General features: G+C 40.1%; 1 protein-coding gene across 1 annotated transcript; it reads left to right on the top strand.

The window, feature by feature from the left end:
* Positions 1-14,485: 14,485 nt before the first annotated feature.
* On the top strand, positions 14,486-23,285 carry LOC139442428 (obscurin-like). Its single transcript, XM_071223241.1, has 3 exons — positions 14,486-14,609; positions 21,222-21,563; positions 21,855-23,285. The coding sequence occupies exons 1-3, from the start codon at positions 14,564-14,566 to the stop codon at positions 22,250-22,252; spliced, it is 786 nt and encodes a 261-aa protein (XP_071079342.1). The 5' UTR covers positions 14,486-14,563; the 3' UTR covers positions 22,253-23,285.
* Positions 23,286-23,747: the final 462 nt, after the last annotated feature.

Below are 23,747 nucleotides of genomic sequence, written 5' to 3'. Positions count from 1 at the left end.
ACTGCTCATTGTCTCAACATATTGATAATCCCTCATAACAGGGGAGTGGACCAGTCTATTCATTAATTAGGTGTGACCAGCATGGCCCAATTAATTAGTGAGGTAATGTTAACTGCTTTTTGGGAGGTCTGCATTTTGGAGGTCTACGTTATGGGAGGGAACCTGTGTCATCACTATGCTAATGAAAGAGTCAATATACAATGGACTCTGCTTTATGGTTATAGGGGGTGAGGGGCCTGGGATTTTATCGAAATGAATAAATTGTTAGAAACAAAATATTTTGTCTCATAGTTTTAATGAAAGAAATATTTGGTTTTGCAGTATATAACAAATCATAATTAATATTGTGCAATTGCATGTAGCCCGTGGCTACTTTGAATGCCTCGTATTTAAAATATATAACGTCAACACCAGAGAATAACCAGTCTCGATTATCCGAGGAAACCTAGCGCCAGACAGGGTAACAAGTACCATCTTTTAAAGTAAGTATGACAAGCTGAGGATAGAACCACCGACTTTCTGCTCTAAGGACAGACATTCTACCCACTAGACCTGGGAGGCGGTTGCTGCAATGTACGAGTGAATGTCATTGTTGACAGTCGATGCCTATGATAGCAGGATAGCTGAACCTATTAGCATACACTATGTCTTAGTGACACTCGTTCAAATCGCTGAGGTATTTTACATCTCATTTTCAGAGGTAGAACACAAGCAAGAAATAAACAGTTGTATTGACATCAGATAACGCTGAAATATTCTGGCATGATATATCAGAATACGTTGATAACATCCCATTAATAGCTCCTAAACTATTTGCCTTATCTCGTCTTGAATACTCGTGACGTTATATATACTGAACAAAAAAAGAAACGTCACCATGGATAGATATATGAGAAACCATATTTGTCCAAATACTGTAAACATACTTTGAGACATATTAAAAAGATGAAACTTGGCAAAACTGATCATCAAGGTTGAAATTAAAGTGTCAAATGTTCTTAAAGTGAAACACAACACTAGTCTCTGAGAAAATGGCATTACAAGTCAGTATCTCGTTTGTCCGCCATAAGTATTGATGACTGCCGTGCAACGTCGATACATGGAATGGATGAGGCAGTTGATGAAGGCCATAGGCACTTGATCCCACACTCTGAGGAACGCCTGACGCAATTCAGCTGCAGTTGTCGGCCTTGGTCGGACGTCATTCAGCCGTCTTTGAATCTCGTCCCTCGGGTGCTCAATGGGATTTAAATCGGGACTGAGGGCAGGCCACTGCATTGTTCTGATGCCATTCTGCTGGAGGACGTCTCTTGTTGCTATCGCAGTGTGGGCACGGGCGTTATCGTGCTGAAACTCGTAGTGGTGCCAAATGAGGTATGGAGTGTGGTCTCAAGACTTGATCAAAGTACCGAGCTGCTGTGAAACCATTGTCCTGGACCGATGTTCTGGAAGGCCACAGGGACGACCCTCTGTGCAAGACCAATTCCATCCCACACCATGATGCTCGGACCACTCCACGAGTCTCTCTCAACAACACAAGCATCCGAATAGCGTTCCCCACGGCGTCGTGTACATAAGGACATATGGAGGTTTTTCATATCCATGCAGTTTTTCATGGTAATGTTCAATTTCTCGTTGTCAAGAGCGACTACACCACTGCGAACGCCGCTGGTAGCCGTCTCAGTCGAACCCTGAATGACACTGCTCACAGCCTTCTTCTGAGATTCTGCTGTACGCTTGTAGTTACGCACAGCCGTGGATCTATGACCAGTCACTTCACATATTAATTGTTCGTCTACTCCCGCCTCATAAAGTCGGCTTGCTGCTGAGGCGCGCAGTGAGTGATTCGTACGGTATCCAGTAAGACCTGCTGTTTTGCATAGTCTTGAAACAACACACGCAAGCTTATGTCTCCCCAAAGGTTGATCATAATACCACAGATCCTCTCTAAATGGCTTATCCAATGGTCGTCAGTAAAAGCTATCAGTTTTCGATGAAGATGGACACAGTGAGCAATACTTTGCAAACAAATTGACAATGCATCTACCAGGCCTGTCCACATTTGCGTACGCACCAACACGTTTGTTGTCCAGTCTGCGATGTTTCAGTCCACCACTGTTTGTTTTCAAAGTTTGTTCAGTGTACATAAGATAACGTCCATGTTGACCATCACAGATCTCAAATTGTGAAAATGGTCCTCTGCGTAAGTTTCTATGTTCCTGTCCACCACGTAGTGCAAAGTTGATACCAATCAGGTATGCCATTGTGTCAAGCAACTGGGAAGGTTTGTCACTTCCTGAACTTCCTGCGAGGCCTCTGCTCCATTATTTTTAAGGAATGGAGAGTTACTCGGACATTCCCCTCTATATAAGGTTCGGGGTAACCTACCCTAACACAGGCGACATTTGGATGTGTTCAGCGTCAATACAATAAACCTAATAAACTGAATTCCTGTGCCGAATCATTAAAATTAATTAATCTAAAGATAATATATGTGTATTAATTCCAGTTTATCATTGTAGTCACTTGAATAACGAAGAAATAAAAAATATGCTGAAAATAAAAGTGCTTTCATAAACTAGCGCTTGCTACCTAATAAACTGCATTCCTGTGCATGATAATGAAAAATACTGAATCGAAAAAATAATACATGTGTATTAGTTCCCGTTTATCATCATTTTAGACACTTGAATTATAAAAAACACGAAATAAAAAATACATTAAAAATAAAAGTGCTTTCATAAACTAGTGCTTGCTATAAAATGCACCGCCGCATATATATTCAAACTCTCAACATCGCTGGGCTTAATCAACCAATGTAAACATAGGATAACTACGCAAGTCTGGTCACGTGATATGCAAATTAGCCCGTGGCAGTGGTGTTATGCTGAGTCATAAGCTGGGCCCCGTCTCTTATATCACAATATACGAGCCGGTACAGGCCAATGAGACGATGGCTGTGAACGCCTTCGAAATATTAGACATACACCATGTTAGGTAATTTTTCATTGGTCGCTATTTTTAGATGAAGCGCTACCCTTCTACAAAAGCCTCCACTGAGAAGCGTCACAAACAACTTTAAGTTATTTTGTTAGATGTGTCACCATCTGGTGCAGGAAAGAGCTTAAAACTTAAAATTGTACTTAATTGTAGGAAATTAAATTTCCAAAATTATTTTCTTCATGCATTTTACGTACATGATATCAATATGCAAGAGAAATTATAGTAAACAAAATCTTGCGTATTCTTTGCATGAACTTTTCGCAGGTTTTCGAATACACTCCCAAATTGTGCTATGCCAGAAAAATATTTATTATACACTTGTCAGAAAACTTTGAGCGAATAAAATATTCTCAGGTATTTGAACGAAATGCGCATGTGAAAGTTTATATATGTCGACATATGTAGAGCCACGCATACAATATAAATGTCGCACTGAAATTATTCCTAACTTTGCCATTCCATTCCATGGCGTCAAAAATATTTATGTTTACGTGGGGTGGTGTTCAATTTACCCTCTGGATGCCGAGGTTTTTTTTCTGACTCACATTTTCCTAAGATCGGAAAAGTGAAGGTTGTGCGAGAATTGCGCTCAAGCGGCACTGGATCTCCCTCTAGCTATAAAATTACGCACAGGTGGAGAATATTAAATTTCCTATTTGATGGTGTAAATGTAACTGCAAATATTAAACCGGTTTTAAAAAAAGACACCTCTAAGTGTTGTCCGAGAATATATTTTGCGTTGAAAAACAGTAAACTTCTCCGCTTTTTATCGTTCACCGATAAAAGTACTCCGCGACGATTTTTTTTTATTTAGAAGCTTTACAGAAACTGTGAGCGAAAAAAATACTGCCTAATATCTGAACGACATAACTACATATCAAATGGAGTTATTGTATGTATAACGACATACATTCAATGCCAAAAATAGCAAGCCGTAAATGACGAAAACTGATTTTTCTCTAAGACGTCAAAAGGCGACAGAGAGGTTACACACGTACAAAGAAAAGGGGGCATAACTCCGCTATGCTTAGCACTAGCGTATTGTAACTCAGGTCACTTGGTGAGAATTAGCTGTGGGTAAGGACAGTATATTTTCGTGGTGTTTTGTTCATGAGAAACCAAACTGTTCCAACACAAATATCGATATTGAAACTGTATACGTTTATTTTTAAAACAACCATAAGAAATGATGAAATCGTACTTCATAAAAAAAGAGGTAATAGAGAAATGGATGGCCCTATCTAACCTATAATTTAGTCCTTTGTCCTGTGTAAGTGTAATTTGACTAACGTGCACCATTATTAATGAAGCACCAGCCTTATCATCAAGTGTAAGAAATACCAAAAAATAAGACCATTCCTGTTTACCTCATGGCTGGTTTTATGTCTTTGACGACACTGGTATTTTAATTAATATATATCTCCCCTAATTTTCGTTCATGGTATGGAAAATCTCGATGTGTCAAACGGAATTTGACGCTTTTTCGACACAACATAAATTATCGATTTCACTAAGTAAATAATGTCTTGAATATGTAAACAATTAGATTGTTTATTGTGTATCTTAATTGGACAATACACGCACCTGTTTTGGCATCAATTTACGTAATGAAATACCCAAAATAATATTTCAAAACAACCAAAATTATATTCAATATTGGGCATATATTTATTCATTATTATGTTATTATTTCTTTTCATCTCGTCTCAGAATTACACCATAGAAGATGCGAAGGATAATCGTATAAGGTTGAACCAACGGTGTACCTGGCATGGGTTTTGTTTTTTATACTTTTTACAATTCCTGGAGAAATAAAGTAAACAATTTAATATCCTGTGATCACAATATTGAAAAAAGAATGAACCCATTGATTATTGAATGCAAAACGAGAGAAATAATTCGTAAATTGTTTGTGACTAACGCGCACCTGGCGAATTGTTGGATATCACTGTTCTGTGGATCAAACGACATAAAAAACAATTCCAAGACCAAAACAATTCTTTCAGCAATGTGTGCATATATTTTAACGAAAAATATTATCCATGTTGTTAAAGTAATACATTCAGTTTTAGTTATGAAATAAAATGTAACGGCTATTCATGGACATTAATTGGTTATATGAACTTATAATATTGACTATTACACATCACAAGGAATACGTACATGCTGCAGTTACATTTACACTTCATCTTGTAACACTTGTCCAAAGGAAAGAACTATCGTATTCGACACTATAAACCTATCAATTGTTATGTAAAAAATGTTCGAACAAACAGGAGATTATCAAAGGTTTGTTCATACATGTTGTGGCCTATATGTACGTATGATACCATTTTGAACATTGACAAATATTCAAAGTGAAATTAATTGTGTGAAAAAATGTATAAAAGATATGCAAAATCTACTGTAAACAGCATGAAACAATGATCGTTTGCACTCTCATTCAAGGACCTTCACCTCAAAGAAATTACCCAATATGTACAACAATATTGACGTATGACATCACTACCGGTGACCGACTTTTACAAATTGGCGTGTTCACTGCCAACAGTACGCGGGATTTTACGAGGGGACTTTCGTTGATTCAGGGATCGTATATACATAAATGTGACATGTAAGTAATCAGAAACATGGCGCAAGCTGATGACGCGCATAGGGAGCCGGGAACCAGATTATGCTGAGTCACTACTGCGCCGGTGTGTGGTACTATGCTTGTCACAAGGAACTCTGGGTAGGAGAGTTAAAAATACTACAAATGACGTCATAGGGTATTGTGACGTGTTTGAAACGTTTGTGGCACTGCATTCAGAAGTGTGGCCGGACACACAGAGGACTGAACATTTAGAAATTGACCTTCATTTTGTGCGAGTTCATTGGAGTATGAGTGAGGACCAAACTGTATGAACGTCGGAGCGGATCAGTGTTTTGAGAAGATCAATATATCAACATAATCAACACTGAAAATGACAATCATACCGCGACCGAAAATGACGTCAGAGCCACCCAAAGTTGGGTGTGGTACAAAACTCGAGCTTTCAGAATCATGGACAATAGGCAGAGTACATAAACAATCGCTCACGTTCAATAACAAGTCATTAGCAGCGTGTGTGACCACCAAATGCCTCAATACACGCAAACACTCTTCGACGCACAGAAAAAGTCAGTCGTCTGATGAGGTCACGTGGGATTTGACGCCATTCTTCTTGGAGGGCCAAGATCAGTTCTTGCCGTTTGGCTGGAGAGTGTGGTCGTTATGGAACACGACGATCCATCATGTCCCAGAGGTGTTCTATGGCGGACATGTCGGGTGAGCGTGCAGGCCACGGCAGGCCGTTGACGTTGTTGGCTGCGAGGAAGTTAGTGACAATTCTGGCTGTATTGGCTCTAGCGTTGTCATGCTGATAAATGACACCATGTGGCTGCTGTTGGAGAAATGGTAGGACAACTGGACGAAGAATATTATCCATGTAACGCTGAGCTGTCAAGTTTCCGTCAACGATGACCAGCAGTGTCCTCTCCGGCCCACAGATCCCTCCCGACACCATGACACTCCCTCCACCATATGGTACGACCTCCTGCACGCAACACGCCGCCGTTCGTTCACCCCTTCGGCGGTAAACACGTTGTCTTCAATCAGCCCTAAACATACAGAATCGACTTTCGGCAGTGAAGACAACCCTCTGCCAGTCACGTCGTTGCCAACGTCGTACAGTCCGGGCCCATCACAATCGCAGACGACGATGTTGCGCTGTCAATAGCTGTCCTCTGTATGGCCTAAATGCCCTGATTCCATGAGCCCTGAGTCTCCTGGCCACTGTCTGTCGACTAACCCTCGGCATTTGTCGCCGATGACGTCAGGTACAGGAGGTGCAAGGTACGCAAGTACCGGTCATCATGGGGCGTGGTCACCCTGGGTCTGCCTGTTCTTGGCCTGTCAGCGGTCCGCCCTGTCTGTCTGTAACGTTGCATCAAGTTGGTAACGGCAAAACGGGAGCGACCGAAGGTTCGTGCAATATGGGCGTGGTTGGCTCCCATCTGTACCATACCCAAGGCTTGTTCACGTTGTTCGACTGTGAGTCGTGGCATTTCTTTTGTGTTTTTTTTATCACTGTGGATGTCTGACTTGCCGTTGCAATCGTTTTACACCCTTACCCGCACGTGCATTTGCAGTTGTCCGTGGTGCACGTGTTTTTCACTTTTTCGCGTGTTATCTCGCAAACATGTAACAGACGATTAACATTTTCTGCATACACTATCGTTGTATTTAGGTTATGTGTTTTAGATAGACTTCATCGGAAAAAAATTGTACTTTGTCTGAAATTTATATTTTCAGTTGGTAAAGTTTCTTTAGACGTCAGTTTATATACACGTGAGAAGGTAAAAGTTTAGAAGAGTTATTATTATTACCTTTACCTTAGATTATGCAATATGTTGACACAGTGAGCGGTTACATCAATGAGATTAAAACTACAACGATCTTAAAAGATTCTAAGTTCAATACATATTCTGATAAACCTGATGGTCGGGTTAAAATGTAGGCGTACAGAGGATCAACACTATGGCTTCACTGGAGTAGGCACGTACAGCCCGGATATCAATCTTTACTTTTACGCCAATATTGTATCCAGTTTGACACTCGGGATGTCAATTGATCTAGAAATATCCAAGCAACGACAATAGGGCCTGCGGCCACTGCCTGATGTTGAAGCAGTGTTCAGAACAGGTGGCCTCAGGGCTATGGCACGCGTTGCATGAGAAATATTTCTGTTTGTGTTTCCATGTTTAAGATAAATACCCTGGGACCCTTCGCCACAATCACTTTGTTTTGAGTCTGGCACGATGACATAACGCTGCCAAATAGACGTCATACGTCCAGATTTGGGTGCAGGGGAGCGCATCCCCCTGCTTGAAGCATATTTATCATATTACCGTATAAATAACATATAATTCAATGATTTTGTGAAAAATACAATAACAATTTTGTTGACTAAATTTTGCCTCACAAACTCCCCAGTTGTTTTCTGGTTGAATTATTTGCATTCTTCTGCATTTATTATTCACTCACTCATTCATTCATTCATTTATTCATTTAGTCATTTATTCATTCATTTATTCATTTATTTATTCATTTTCAGATTGCAGTGATGGTTTTGCTGCTGGGTTCCACTATCCCAGCGGCGGGGCGGTCGGGTAGCCTAGTGGTTAAAGCGTTCGCTCGTCACGCCGAAGACCCGGGTTCGAGTCCCGACATGGGTACAATGTGTGAAGCCCATTTCTGGTGACCCCCGCCGTGATATTGCTGGAATATTGCTAAAAACGGCGTAAAACCATACTCACTCACTCACTCACTCACTATCCCAGCGGCTACTACAGCATCCAGCCAACGTCTACATCTACGCTGTTTACGGTGAGATGTGTCATGAGATATGGAGGAAGAACAATTATGCACTACCGCATGGAAACACCAACTGCTACGTTAGATTTCAACCGGAGTTAGGCAGAATATCGCGACGGCTTCGGGCTGACCAACAAAGATCACTGGCTGGGGCTTGAGAAGATATACCACATTTGTAAACCGGAGACATTTTCACTGAAAATTGAAATGACATTTCGTGACAATTCTTATAAGCAACAGTACTATCACAACCTTTTTCTTTCAAACGAGGGAGATGACTACTAGTTCGCCAAGGGTAGAAACTGGACTTTTAAAATCAGTTAACTCTCTTGCCTCGGGTAGATGGGTCATACAGATACTTAGATACGTAGTTGCATTCCCGAATGCGTGTTCATTGTTCGTGACTCGCCCAGTAATTAGTAAACATGAAACTGCCATAACGTTGTTGACTAATTTCTCAATGTCTCCCGTGCACATGCGCATCTGCGCCCATGACCACGACCACGACCACGACCTCATACCCATTAATGACTTGCTCTTTGTGCTCATCATGGATGATAGTCCTGCACCATGACTGTGGAATATATTTATTTTATGAAAAAGAAACAATCTAGAAACATATACAAAAGCAAATCTAGCCAGCTCTAGCTAGCTCTATTCTACATGAAATCAGCATAGAGAAAATTATTTATTTCATTTGTAGAGTCAAGAAGGCTATTTTGTAAATAAGATTTCATCGACTAAATGTTAGTTTATAGGGATGACTGAATCACTAACTTTACACAGTAGGTCCCTCGTGCATGGGCTTTGAGTGAGTGAGTGGGTGAGTGAGTGAGTATGGTTGTACGCCGCTTTTAGCAATATTCCAGCAATATCACGGCGGGGGTCACCAGAAATGGGCTTCACACATTGTACCTATATCGGGAATCAAACCCGGGTCTCTTCGGCGTGACGAGCGAACGCTTCAACCACTAGGCTACCCGCTCCCCCCCCCCCCCCCCCCCCCCGCATGAGCTTTGAAGTTTGAAACCAACACCTGGGTTCGCTGACAGTGGAGACAAGGACACTCAACCTACAAGGAGAGAGCATATACGGCGCTTCAACGTGAAAGATATCCCAGGTGTTTTTCTACAGGATGGGAATTCCGAGGCTGTTGTGCCTGCCATACAGCGTATAGAAGATACTCTGTCTACACAGAGAGATACCAACTCAGCATATGATGAATTTGTGTTTTTTATTACCAAGAGTTTTGATGTTTTCTGCTCCACGAATTCGAAATCACCTAATGCTACTACACGACACAAACGCACCGGTAAACCGTATTGGAATCGGGAGTTACAACTCCAGTGGAATAAAGTGTGTCAATTGGAACGTCAGTGGCGACGAGCTAACAACCAGGGACAGAAACGGAACCTACGTAGACTATACTGTAGTCAGAGAGCCCACTTTGGCAAGTTGCATAGAAAGGTTAAAAAATCATACCAGTTAAAAGAACAGAGTGTTTTACAGAAGCAACTACAGCATTGTAATCCCTCAGTATTTTGGAAATCCTTTGTTAAAATTGGAATTGGAAACGATCGCAAAGTCCGTATTCCCATGGAAGTTGCCAACGATGATGGTACCGTAATAACCGACCCTGAACTCGTCATGAAAAGATGGAGAGATGACTACGAAGTGCTCTACAACGACAACACCAACACAATGTCCTTTGATGATACACACCTGTCGTTTGTGCGTAACTCTTTGACGACGGATGACGTCACAACGGTCCGTGATGACATAACAGCCATCAACCGTGAGATCACTCGGGATGAAGTCAAGGCCTCTGTTTTCCGTTGTAAACTCAAAAAAAACTGCAGGCATTGACTCTATACCAGCTGAAGCAATTAACAACAATGTTTGTATTGACATTCTCCATAGGTTTATCGAATACTGTTTCGAGAGCGGATGTGTTCCTGAGTCTTGAAAATCTGGAATTATCAACCCTATCGTTAAACCCGGCACTACTGATGTGCGGCAACCACTAACATACAGAGGTATTTGCTTGATTTCAGTCCCGTGCAAGGTATATTGTGACATTTTAAACCACAGATTATCAGCCTTCGTCGAAGATCATCACTTATTAGCTGAGGAGCAATATGGCTTCAGGAAACAATGTAGCTGCATGGACCATATATACAGCCTGTATGAGATTCTCAACAACAGGAGATGCTCTGACCAATCTACTTTCGCCTGTTTCATCGACATAAAAAAGGCGTTTGACAACGTAAACAGAGACTGCTTATGGTATAAATTGAACATGTCAGGTATCGGAGGACCAATGTTGAAAGCAATTCAATCTCTATACGAAGGGGTCAATTGTGCTGTTCGGGTAAATGACTCTTTAACTCCATGGTTTAAAGTACCAAATGGTGTTAAGCAAGGATGCCTTCTCTCACCAACCCTTTTTGCCATTTATATTTATGACCTTGCTCGCAGTATTAAGTATTCTTCTCTATGCAGACGACATAGTGTTACTTGCACCGACAGAAGAATATTTACAAATGATGCTCGTCAAAGTTCATGAATGGTGTTTTAAGTGGTGATTGGAGCTTAATGGTGAGAAGTCTCAAATCGTTCACTTCAGACGAGGCAAGCGAGAATGCTCCAAAGTAACGTTTAAATGTGGTGATATTACATTGAAGTACACGCAGTCCTACAAATACCCCGGTCTCTGGTTCCATGAACATTTGGACTTCAAGACAGCGGTCAACCAGTTGGCAAAATCGGCATGCAGAGCTCTGAGTGCACTTTTCACCAAGTTTTGTGATGCAGGTGGAATGGCCTATGAGGTATTTACTGCCCTCTATAATTCTTTGATCCAGCCTATTCTGACGTATGAGGCAGGTATTTGGGAACTCTATGAACACAAATGCCTTAACACAATCCAAAACAGAGCGTGTGTTTTTTTGCTTTGGAGCCAGTTGTAAAACTTCGAACATCGCTACGAGAGGAGATATGGGATGGACCTCTTGTGTAACCAAACAGCATCTTGAGGTCTTCAGATTGTGTATGAGAGTAGGACTTATGAACGAATCCAGACTACCAAACAAGATACATAAGTGGTCACTCAACCGGAAGAGATCCGATCCTGGGAACACCGAGTGCAGAAGCTGAGCAAAGCCTTGGGACTTGAGCAATACTTAACCGCAGTTAATTTTAAATCCACTGTACAACTTATTCGCAAGCAGCTGAACATTCAGGATGATCAGAAGTGGTTTACTGACCTATGGGACGATAAAGGAAATTTAACAAACGGAAATAAACTTAGGACTTATCGCATGTTTAAGAAAGACCTGTGCCCAGAAGCTTATGTAACCAATACAATGTCTAGACACCACCGTAAGTCCTTCATACGACTGAGAGTCTGCAGTCTACCTCTGTGTGTAGAGACAGGCAGATATGCTAAGCCGCTTATTCCACTTCATGACAGAATCTGCCCCCTAGAGATCGAGGATGAAGCCCATTTCACCATCACCTGCCCACTGTACTCAGATATAATGTACGATGTCTTCAAGTATGCCCTGAATGTAGGCGATGAATTTACGCATAAAACCCCAACAGAAAAGTATGTGTTTTTAATGCAAAATCCTAATTGCCAACTCTTACTTGCTTCTAAGATCCATCTCATGGTCAGAAGAAGGAATACTCTTTTATTATTTATGTAGTTAACGTTATTTTTCTGTTTTGATAACTTGGCCTGGGGGCCAAAGGCTAAATAGGGCCATAAATCAATCAATTTTTTTTTTTACGCAGAAATATGTGGATTGTTATAAAAGCACATATGTCTGTACTGTTAAATTATATTTAATTAGATAGTGAGTAAATTTCAACTTTCAGTCCATATGTATAATTTGGAAAAATCTCAGCTCTCTTTTATGATTAAAACCCACATCAAAACACATTAAAAACACATAACGCATGCGACCCATTTCGTGGGCAAGAGGGAATATTGCTATACCGCGAGAAAGCGATAGAGCGATAAAGCGAGAAAGGGGTGTCCCCTCTCGGCCACCATAGTTTTCAGGAGGAGAAGGGAGCGAAGACTTGGTGCGACGAGCTTTCCTTCTATGATAGAGAGGTACAAAAGCTGATTGAGTACCGGCGATAGCGCAGATTGATTCATTCAAGCCGGTAGTGCATGTCTATTGTGATTGTACGGCTAATGTTAGTGTCGTGTCACTCGAACTCGACTTCCAACAGAGCTTTTGTAGCAGTTGGGTTCAGGATATTCATCATTATAGAATGGAGATATAATACTTTGCCATAACAATGTGATGTCAGGAAAAATAAATACATCTTTGAAACAAAAAAATAAAGAAGATTATTCTGTTATGCAGATTTACTTGAACGATACTCTAAAGACTTCCCGCAGACAAAATAGCCTCCTATTTGTAAAGCATCTCACGGCTACCTTGAGTTCATAGGGGCGGTCGGGTAGCCTAGTGGTTAAAGCGTTCGCTCGTCACGCCGAAGACCCGGGGTCGATTCCCGACATGGGTACATTGTGTGAAGCCCATTTCTGGTGTCCCCCGCCGTGATATTGCTGGAATATTGCTAAAAGCGGCGTAAAACCATACTCACTCACTTGAGTTCATACGGGTAAGCCTAAAACTCATGATCTAGAACGAGGAAACATTAACAGGAATGGACTGCGTCTGAGTCTGTGAAATGGACGTCATCCTGGAAGATCTGGATCTGGAACAAATCGTGACAGTACGTAAATCTGGAAATGAATGCGTCTCCAAATTAATACGACTGTTGGCCTCTAGCCAAAAATGTGACTCAATATCAATGCGACTACGCCCACCCAATCCCTATTGTATAATTCCGATCCTTTGAATGACATTGTTATATACTTGTTAAAGCTAGCGCTGCTGCTAAATGCACCGTGTTGCGTTTATATTCAAGTTGGTATTTCTGCTATTCAAAGTGTGCAGTGAGGCGTGTTATTGTTGTTGTTAATCATTTGGGAGACATGAAGACGAAGTTAATGTGAACATAGACCTCTTGCATTTTTCGCATTTATTTCACGCTCACTTTAATTTCAAGATTAACAGTATATAGGGCATACATATATATATAACATATGCATTTCCATATACTTTTATGTTTCGTTATGAATGTGGGATTTTTAGACAGCCATGACCTATTTTCTGGCATGTGGTCGGTGAGGTGCTGTGAAATGGGGTTTAAGAGAACACCTCTCTCTCTATCTCTCTGTCTCCCTCCCCCTCTCTGTGTCTCTCTCATTCACTATCTCTCACTCTCTCTCTGTCTCTCACATTCTCTATCTGTCTCTCTCTCTCACACTTTCTCACTCTCTGTCTGTCTCTCCCTCTCTCTCTCTCTTTTCGCATTTAATTCACACTCACGTTAATTTCAAGATTTATAGTATATAGGGCATACATATATACAAGTTTCAAATAAAGTCGATTTTCATAAGATGATATAGCTGACAACGAAGGTATCTCCCCTTATATTGCTTTCAAGTTTTCGGGTGATCAAATACAGACGTATTGCTAAACTTAACACCGAAGGCATTTTTCTGTACTAACCTCGGGACTACGAGCAAGTCTTTCAGTGAATTTTCACAAAATTGTTGTTTTGTCTTAACCTACATCACAGGAAAATCAGCTTACGCTCATGCTAAATTTTATAAAAACCCATTCCATTTCATGATCACATTGTATCAGATGCTGTTGAAAAGTAGAAAAAAACATGCCCATGTGGAAAGGAAAAGCTGTATGCTTTCGATGAAATGAACACTTCCCGTTACATTCATATCATCTGCCTGTGGTAGTCGGCCTTTGTTAAATTTATCACGTTTGTGGGCTACTAGGCCCATATATTACACATCGCCCTATCACACATGAGGCCTTTTTTTCAACTTGGCTTATTATGCACATTGACTATATCAATACCGCCCCAACGAGAGGAACAAATTTTAATAATAACAGGCATTCCAAAATTGCATTTCAAATCAACACCAGGTTCACGCTGCGCACGCGCAGAACAGGGTGTATATATGGGGGTTTCCCTCCTAATACCTGGTATAGTGTTGTTGCGTAATGTTCCTGAAGTCGTTTCCAGACACCTGTCTCTACCTGGCTAAACTGGGGCGGAATGGTCATAAAACCGGTGATATTATTTATAATAATGAACGTTCTAGGTAAGTGTGTTATCAAATGTGATATATTTTACCATATACTTTTATGTTTAGTTATGAATGTTGGATTTTTAGAAAGCCTTGACCTATTTTCTTTCATGTCGTCGGTGAGGTGCTGTGAAATGGAGTTTAAGAGATCACCTCTCTCTCTCTCTCTCTCTCTCTCTCTCTCTCTCTCTCTCTCTCTCTCTCTCTCTTTCTCACTCTATCTGTCTGTCTCTCTCTCACATTCTCTCTCTCTCTCTCACTGTCTCTCTCTCACTCTCTCTCACTCTGACAGATAGCTACTATACTATTTTCATTGTGCAACACGAGAGGATTTTGTATTGAAGCAACCCTGCTCAGTGGTCACCAAAAGATCCAGGTTATATTCTGTCAAATCTATATTTTGACCACGGGAGCATGTAGGGCTGGGACGAGTCCAAATTTACTACCCAGGTACCCACCCACCTATACCCGACCCTACCCAGGTACCCATTGTTGGTCTCAAGAGACAGGTACAAACTGTCCGATTGGGAACAGTTTGACTGTAGCCCTGGACAAAATGTATTTAGATACACGTATAAATCGATCTGGTCATGCATACACTGACGTTGAATGAAGTTTTATCTTTATTCAAACATATAAAAGTCTGTGTGCATTGTCAGAAGGAAATGCGAACTTTCGTGACTTGTAGTGTAACCATATAGTTCAAGATCATTTTAGTCATTGAACAATATATCACATGACCAACCACGGATTCGGATAGTTCTGTGGGTACCCGGCTCCTTCTCAGTACCCACCCGACCAGAATCATGTTCCCCGTCCCAGCCCTAGGAGCATGGTAGCCTTCCTACTTTCTAAATAATAATGTTTCTACAGCGTGATTTCTCGCGACAATAAGCCGTACTATGCGTTCATGTACAGTACAATACAAAATAGTTTATTATAGTCTTGCCCGAGGTGATACAGGTCTCAGATGTTTACCAGTTCGGTGAAACCCACGAGCACGGACATGGTGCTGACAAACCTAGAAACATAATCGGGATTCGAACCCACAATCATAGGTTTCTGGCGTGCTCAAGGGACGCGACTCTGCACAGGGAATCGCGGCGCCTTAGGCGACTGGGCTACCCGTGCCCCAAAAGGTTATGAGAGGCATTTGTCTTTAACAGTATACAATATACAAAGTACTGCTATTGTAAATATGAGAACACAAAGACATATCACAGCGCTCGAGTACGGACCTATATTCCTACACGCACGCACGCACACAATCACACTAAAGGACTTTGAATTGAAGCGACCCTAACGTGCGTCATCACTGACCCGGGTGGATTTAAAATGTATTATTCATTAAACTGTTGAAGCGTCACCTTAAGTATCAGGATATATTCTGTCCTGTGTTTATTTAGGCTACGAGAGTATAACAACACTCCAACTCTGTCTAGATAATATAAGCAACTGATTTCTCGAGCGAGGAGTAGTTTCAATGGTATTTGTCTGCAGGAATGTTTCTATGCATAAAGATTTAGGACCCGTGAAGATCATGGGTAGAATAGATCTTCAGCAATCCATGCTTGCCGTAAAAGGCGACTATGCTTGTCGTAAAAGGCGACTAACGGGATCGGTAGGTCAGGCTCGCTGACTTGGTTGATGCATGTCATCGGTCCCAATTGCGTGGATCGATGTTCATGATGTCAATCACTGCTTTGTCTGGTCCAGATTCGATTATTTTCAGATAGCCGTCATATAGCTGGAATGTTGCTGAGTGCGGCGTAAAAAAAAACAACAAACAAACATAAAGATTTAGAGTCATACAAAAATCTCCACTGGACTGTATGAAAATAGGGACGACTTCAACTTTCTGAAAGTTAACTGTCCCTTAATGTCGAGCAGTATATTTATGTCGAGCAGTATATTTTTGTCGAGCAGTATATCAGTAGTTCTTGCCCTAGGTGTGTATATTTCACAACTTTTTGACGTACAATCGGGCATGTTCTTTCTACCAAGATTTCTAAGAGGGTCATACGACTCTTGTTCCAAAGTTGTTTGATGCGGGTTACAACATTCAAGACCTAAGTAAAACTTCAATTTCTGGTGTCCCCCGCCATGATATTGCTGGAATATTGCTAAAAGCGGCGTAAAACCATACTCACTCACTCACTCACTTTCCATAATCAAAATAGAAACAACAAAACATCAGTTCCATAATCATAAAAAAACATATCCACTGAAAACATAGTCCACAGTACGATTCCGATTGTATCATAAGCATGTGTTTATGAATCACTATTAAATAGTAATGAGAGCTTGTCGGCGTTTCCTGTCGAACAGGTTAGCAGTACTTTTTTACACTTAAGACACTGCTTATTACTGACTACAAACTGAAAAAGTCGGAAGAATGATATGATGTTTGATGATAAATAAAATCTCACCCTCGTGTCTTTTGATGTCAAATATATCAACACTCATTGATAAAAGTGGAAGAAATCCTCGACGAGCCTCGGAGTTTTCCCACTTTAATCAACTCGTGTTCATATATATTTGCTATCAAAAGACACTCGGGTGAGATTCTCTATGTAATGTTTACTGAGGCCTTGAATGTCGTAACTGAGGCCTTGAATGTCATATGGTGCCCTTTGAAATCTTCCTAGAAAGATCACACTCGATTTTAACTCAAAAAGTTATGAAATGCAGATGCCAAAGGCTGGATCTGCTGAAATATTATTGCTCGACAGAAAGCTGACTGTTGGAAATTGTCATCCTTGTTTCTTGTCACTCTGAATCTTTATGCATGGACCTAAATATAACATCGCTGAATTGTATTTATCTTCCAATCCGTTTGAGTTAAGTACATGTTTTAGCTGATCTTCTAATTGTATTACTTCCTTCATTCGGTATCAAATCTGTTCATCCTAGTCTAAATTTTAGGGGGCACGGGTGGCCCAGTCGTCTAAGGCGCCGCGATTCGCTGTGCAGAGTTGCGTCCCTTGGACACGCCAGAAACCTATGATTGTGGGTTCGAATCCCGGTTCGCCCTGATTATGTTTCTAGGTTTGTCAGCACCATACCCGTGCTCGTGGGTTCCACCGAAGTGGCAAACGTCTGAGACCTGCATCACTTCGGGCTTTTCTCCCACATTAAGCTGACACGCCGTGATAGAACTGGAATACTGTTAAAAGCGGCGATAAACCCAACTCACTCACTCACTATACACAGATTCCATATGGTTAATGTGAAATAATTGAAAGATTTCAAGCAGGAGCAATCTCCCAGATGGTTGGCGAATTATCCATACAGTTATTAAATTATATTTCACACACAGACACACACACAAACATCCCAGTTCATACAAACATACTCGCAAACGTTCATATATTTTACAATACATGCATACATAGCTACTTGAAAAACATTATTCTTATAGAGATACAATTGGCGAACTTCCGACCCTACTTCAATGGGAAGTAATGTAATCATGTTGCGGCGTATCTACGTCAGAGGATATGAGTTGTCAGTATATATTCAGGTCATTTAAGTGTTGTTCCTATAGAGGATTTTGTAAAATCAGCTATACTGCTTTAAAGTTGGTTAAAATTACATACATTAAGTGATCTTTAAAGCAGATGAAAGTTGTAACGAGGAAATATATTTACAATTTAATACATGTGATAGAAACGACATGTCTGATTAGTTTAAATAATGTAATATTAAGTTGGAAATAATATTCGTTGAAATATACTGATGTATTTTCGACAAGTGCTGTGCGCATTTCAGCAAGTAGATGCTATGATACTCCGAATGTTGTCGAAGGTAAATATTTAAAACATCAACGTTTATTTTATGTTTTAGCCATTTTGAGTTTATATGCTGCTTACATTTTTCAATATTTACTATATGTAATTCATATTTGGACTTCAAATAAACAACCTCATGAACCCGTTTGTATATTTTCACTTAATTTGTATGCATGCAATATCAGATTTGCCAGTAGGAATGTGTACAGGTTCTCTAAGCGTTTGAGCAGGTGCCCACATAACATGATTTTTTGTATGACGGCGTTCTGTAAATAATCGAGTCTGGACCAGACAATCCAGTGGTTGACATCATGAACATCGATCCACGCAATTGGGATACGATGACATGCATAAACCAAGTCAGCGAGCCTGACCACCCGATCCTGTTAGTCGCCTTTTACGACAAGCATATTCGTCTTTTGAAGCAAGCATGGATTGGGCAAGCAGGGGGCCCAGTCGTCTAAGGCGCCGCGATTCGCAATGCAGAGTTGCGTCCCTTGGGCACGCCAGAAACCTATGATTGTAAGCTTGACTCCCAGTTCGCCCCGATTATGAATTTAGGTTTGTCAGCACCATACCCGTGCTCGTCGGTTTCACCGAAGTGGTAAACGTCTGAGACCTGCATCATTTCGGGCTTTCCACACACATTAAGCTGACACGCCTCGATATAACTGGAATATTGTTAAAAGCGGCGTTAAACCCAACTCACTCACTCACTCATTATAACATGCAAGGCCACAGTAAAGGTTTCAAAAGGTATTATGGTATACATGTGAAGTGCATTTCCATATTTGACGCATCGGTGACAAAAATAATGTTCGATGCAATTCCCTGGTTTGACTTGTTTTAAATGTTCCCGTGGTGTTTTTTATCAGGCAAATATTTCACTTTCCTTTGCATGTGTTTGTGACGTTGACACTGGTGGGGCAGGATATGCTCGCCATTTCGTTAACGCCTCGTATTATCACTATTTGATAGTGATTCATTAACACATGTTCATGATATAGTCGGAATCGCACAATGGAATCTGCTTTTAGAAGAGTTTGTTATGATTATTGAAAGGTTTTTGTAGCTTTTGTTGATTTGCATGGATGTGCTATATCTTAAATACGTGTGTGCGCGCGTGTGTGCGCGCGTGCTTTTAGAATGAGAGCTTGTGCGTGTGAGTGAGAGAAATGGACAGACAGTAGAAACTGGTCCAGCAACCTATGTTTTGTCGTAATAGAAAAGGTTTAAACGAGGATCCAAAATGCCGATGTGGCAGCCCATGTGAAAATTCATATCATTTTTTCATTGAATGTCCTTTATTTAAATCAGCTAGAAACGAATTGATACACTCACTATTGTTAATTGTGAAAGACACTTGTGATGTAAATATTGACCTGATGCTAGTTGGAAATGCAAGTTTACCTAATCCAAGGCAGCATTACACAATTGGGCCAACAGTGGGCCAATGCCGCACGAAACATTGCGCCAATGCCGGCAATGGGCCAATGCCGTTTATCAACGATGGGGAAGCATTGGCCCAACACTGGTTGCCATTTGTTAGCCATCTATGGCTGAATGCTGGTCCAATGTTGGCAAGTTTAAAATTACCTTTCCTTTCTTCTCAAACTATGGTCAGTAGTTCACAGTCATGTATGCGGCCGTAAAGAATTTACGATGATTTCAAAGAAATTCATTAGCAGTGTCACCTCAGTGTTTCAAATTGAATTACAAATTTGATCAAGCTGAAATAGAAATATGAAACTATGACATGGGAAACTATAACATTTAAACTGCATTCACAGATATTTACATGAACAACAGTAGACCAATATACAGACCACACTGTTTTATATGGCGCCAGTATATCAGATTTCATGAAATTAATTATCTCATTAATAACTCTTTCTCCGTTCAGATCATTAACGAGATTATACCTATTTTACACCAAAGTGGTTATTTGTTTGGAGGAATCTGTAGATTGATGAAAATCATACTTACTGTTGTTGAAATGGGCAAATTCGGAGACAAAGATATCAACAGGAAGAATGACCCTCTTGTAGAATGGAATGTGACCGTTAAGCGTGATCCGCGGTTAAGTGATACACAAACAGTTCCTTATTATAATTATGTTATTTCTCTAAATAATTACCAGAGGCATAAATTCCTTTTTTCAGTACTCATGACCAAACAATTTATATGTATATATTTTTTTCATTCTATTAAAGATGGTATTTCATATCAACTTGAGTGTTCAGGGTAGATGTACTGATAAGGGCGTGGCACTGTATGGGGCCACTTCGCCTGGCGAGCGTGTGAGTGGAACCAGAGACCATATAATAGATCTATTATATGGTCTCTGGTGGAACCCAGCCGAGTTGTTATCCATATGTTTTGTCGTAATAGATCGGTGACTAGCATGTAGAAGAAGAAGAAGAAGAAGATTTTATTAACGTCTCACTTGTATACCACATTTTTGTTAAAGCAAATTAAAAATATAGTTACATTAAAGTTGTATAGAACCAATCGCACAGCGATTTATGAGAGACGGCACATTGTAAACAGGCCCATAGTAGAAATAAGCAAGAGCTACATGTATATATTAAAATATACATACATTAATATACAAAATAATTTAATTTCTTTACACGTTTAATGTCCTTCTATATCAAACATGCAACATGTAGATGAAAAGAATTGCCAATTTGTTGAGAAAATTGAATAGAAAAATACAACTTGTAAAACAGGTATTCCACTTATAAACGGTCAAATTTGGAGTTCACTTGAGATACGTATTCGAATGTTGTTAAAAAATAATAATGATCAGTTCTTATTTGTTTATCCACTTCAGATGCAACCGCTTATCCTGCACTCTACGTTGATGATACAGCTGTCCTTGGACAACGAACGACTTTACGCTGCATCTGTGATGGGGCAATAACTCTGATAGAGCCAAAAGGCACGACCGTCCTGCAGTGTAAATCATCGACCAGCGGTTGCCTTGGGAATGAATTAGGATATAGTTTAGACATGGTTAAAAGTGAAGGAGAAACGTATGTAGCAGTCATAGAAAAAACTAGGACGCAAGATGAAGGAGAATGGAGATGTCAGTGTGGAGACAAAGAGGCTACGGCCACGCTACGTATACGGCGTAAGGGATCCACGGGTCCCCAGGCTCCTTCGGAATCGAAAAGTATGTGGGTTTATCCGATTTAAGATTATGCGAATCTGACTTGAAGTCACTCTGTCATGAGCGTAGATGTGTTATTTAATTAATTTACACATTTAGTTTGCTTCTATATCAAACATGCACAATGTAGATGAAAAGAATTGCCAATTTGTTGAGAAAATTGAATAGAAAAATACAACTTGTAAAACAGGTATTCCACTTATAAACGGTCAAATTTGGAGTTCACTTGAGATACGTATTCGAATGTTGTTAAAAAATAATAATGATCAGTTCTTATTTGTTTATCCACTTCAGATGCAACCGCTTATCCTGCACTCTACGTTGATGATACAGCTGTCCTTGGACAACAAACGACTTTACGCTGCATCTGTGATGGGGCAATAACTCTGATAGAGCCAAAAGGCACGACCGTCCTGCAGTGTAAATCATCGACCAGCGGTTGCCTTGGGAATGAATTAGGATATAGTTTAGACATGGTTAAAAGTGAAGGAGAAACGTATGTAGCAGTCATAGAAAAAACTAGGGCGCAAGATGAAGGAGAATGGAGATGTCAGTGTGGAGACAAAGAGGCTACGGCCACGCTACGTGTACATGGATCCCCGCATCCTTTTACTGATTCAAATTCGAGCTTTTGCATTTATCCATGTTTCAGATTACTCATGTTCTTACTTTTATTAGTATATCTGACCTGAATTCAACTAGACGTGAAACATACCGAAGTGACATAGATCGTCGAGAAACCTAAGGAGGTCAGTGTACAGAATTCACAGGATAATATCACCCAGCAGGACAAACCTCCCAGGCGACAGCTTTGATCCTACTCTCACGCTGCCTCTATGGGACAGTCGAGCTAGGGGTGTGGTCAGGGCCGAGTAAGAGACAATGTACATACTTTTAGTGATTGTAGGACGCTTCATCAAGAATCTGTGGACCTATTTGACAATCAACCTGTAAGTAAGGAAAATCTAGTGAAATTTATATTTTGAAATATTTCTGGAATATGGAGCAAATTTAGGGACTCTGACTTCTGTAGATATGTACAAAACTTTGACATCATTGGAATTACAGAAACATGGTGTAAGGATCTCAATTTAGGTAATGTTTTTTTCAAAATTATGAAATCATTAACAAAGACGCAGATAACTTATCTTATGGCAGCCTTTCTGGTGGCATTTTAGTTATGGCTAGGAAAGAATTGTCTAAGTATGTAAAATGGACAAAAATTTCTGAAAATGCAATTTTCCTACTATTTGACAAACAACTTTTTGGAACAGAAATAGATTTGCTTTATGCTTGTGTGTACATACACCCAGAGAGTTCCTCGTGGTATGATAAATTTAGTTCTAATTGCAAATATGGTGTCACTCTTTTTCAAGAGAAACTACTTACAATATTATCAGAATTTGATGATGTACATGTATTATGTGGTGGTGATTTCAATGCCAGAACAGGAACTAAATCTGACTTTGTTGAAGATGGCATAATAGAGTATGCTGAAAACCATAATTACTTCATGTCTGATCTTATATCGGATTACTTCAATCTTGAACGCTTTTCCCTAGATGGAATTTTAAACAGCTTTGGAAAATGTTTAACCGATTTATGTTCAGTTCTGAATATTCATATCATGAATGGAAGATGTGGTAGAGATAAAAATGTCGGTGTCTTTACTTTTATTGGTGTAAATGGTACCAGTGTAATTGACTATATTATAGCCTCTTCTCCATTATTTGGCAATGCTGCAGACTTTGGTGTAGAATCTCGATCAGATTCAGTTCACCTTCCAGTTACTATGACATTAAGAGTTCCTGAAACACACCAACCCTCAAAACAAAGGAATGATCAGGCTACTAAATCTTTCAAGTTTGTCTGGGATAATGACAAATCACAAAATTTTAGAGATCAACTCTTTTCTGACCAAGTTCAAGATTTGATAAATCAGTAAATACAGCATTGTCCAATATTGATGTAAGTATTAATTACTTAGTGGATGCCTTGAAATTAGCGCGCTCAGACATGCAAAAAAGGTTAGAAATCCAAAGCTAAATCAATTGTGTAAATGGTATGATGCAGAATGTGAGGGTCTTAAAAAGAAAAGATGTAGGGCACTCAATAAATTCAGGAGATGTAAAGATAAGGACTCACTTAGAGAATATCATAACATAAGAAACAAATATATAGCTGTGT

The sequence above is a fragment of the Haliotis cracherodii genome, unplaced genomic scaffold, assembly GCF_022045235.1.
Source record: "Haliotis cracherodii isolate W230 unplaced genomic scaffold, xgHalCrac1.p SCAF_5, whole genome shotgun sequence".
Lineage (NCBI taxonomy): Eukaryota > Metazoa > Mollusca > Gastropoda > Lepetellida > Haliotidae > Haliotis > Haliotis cracherodii.
This window is presented reverse-complemented; position numbering and strand designations above follow the sequence as displayed.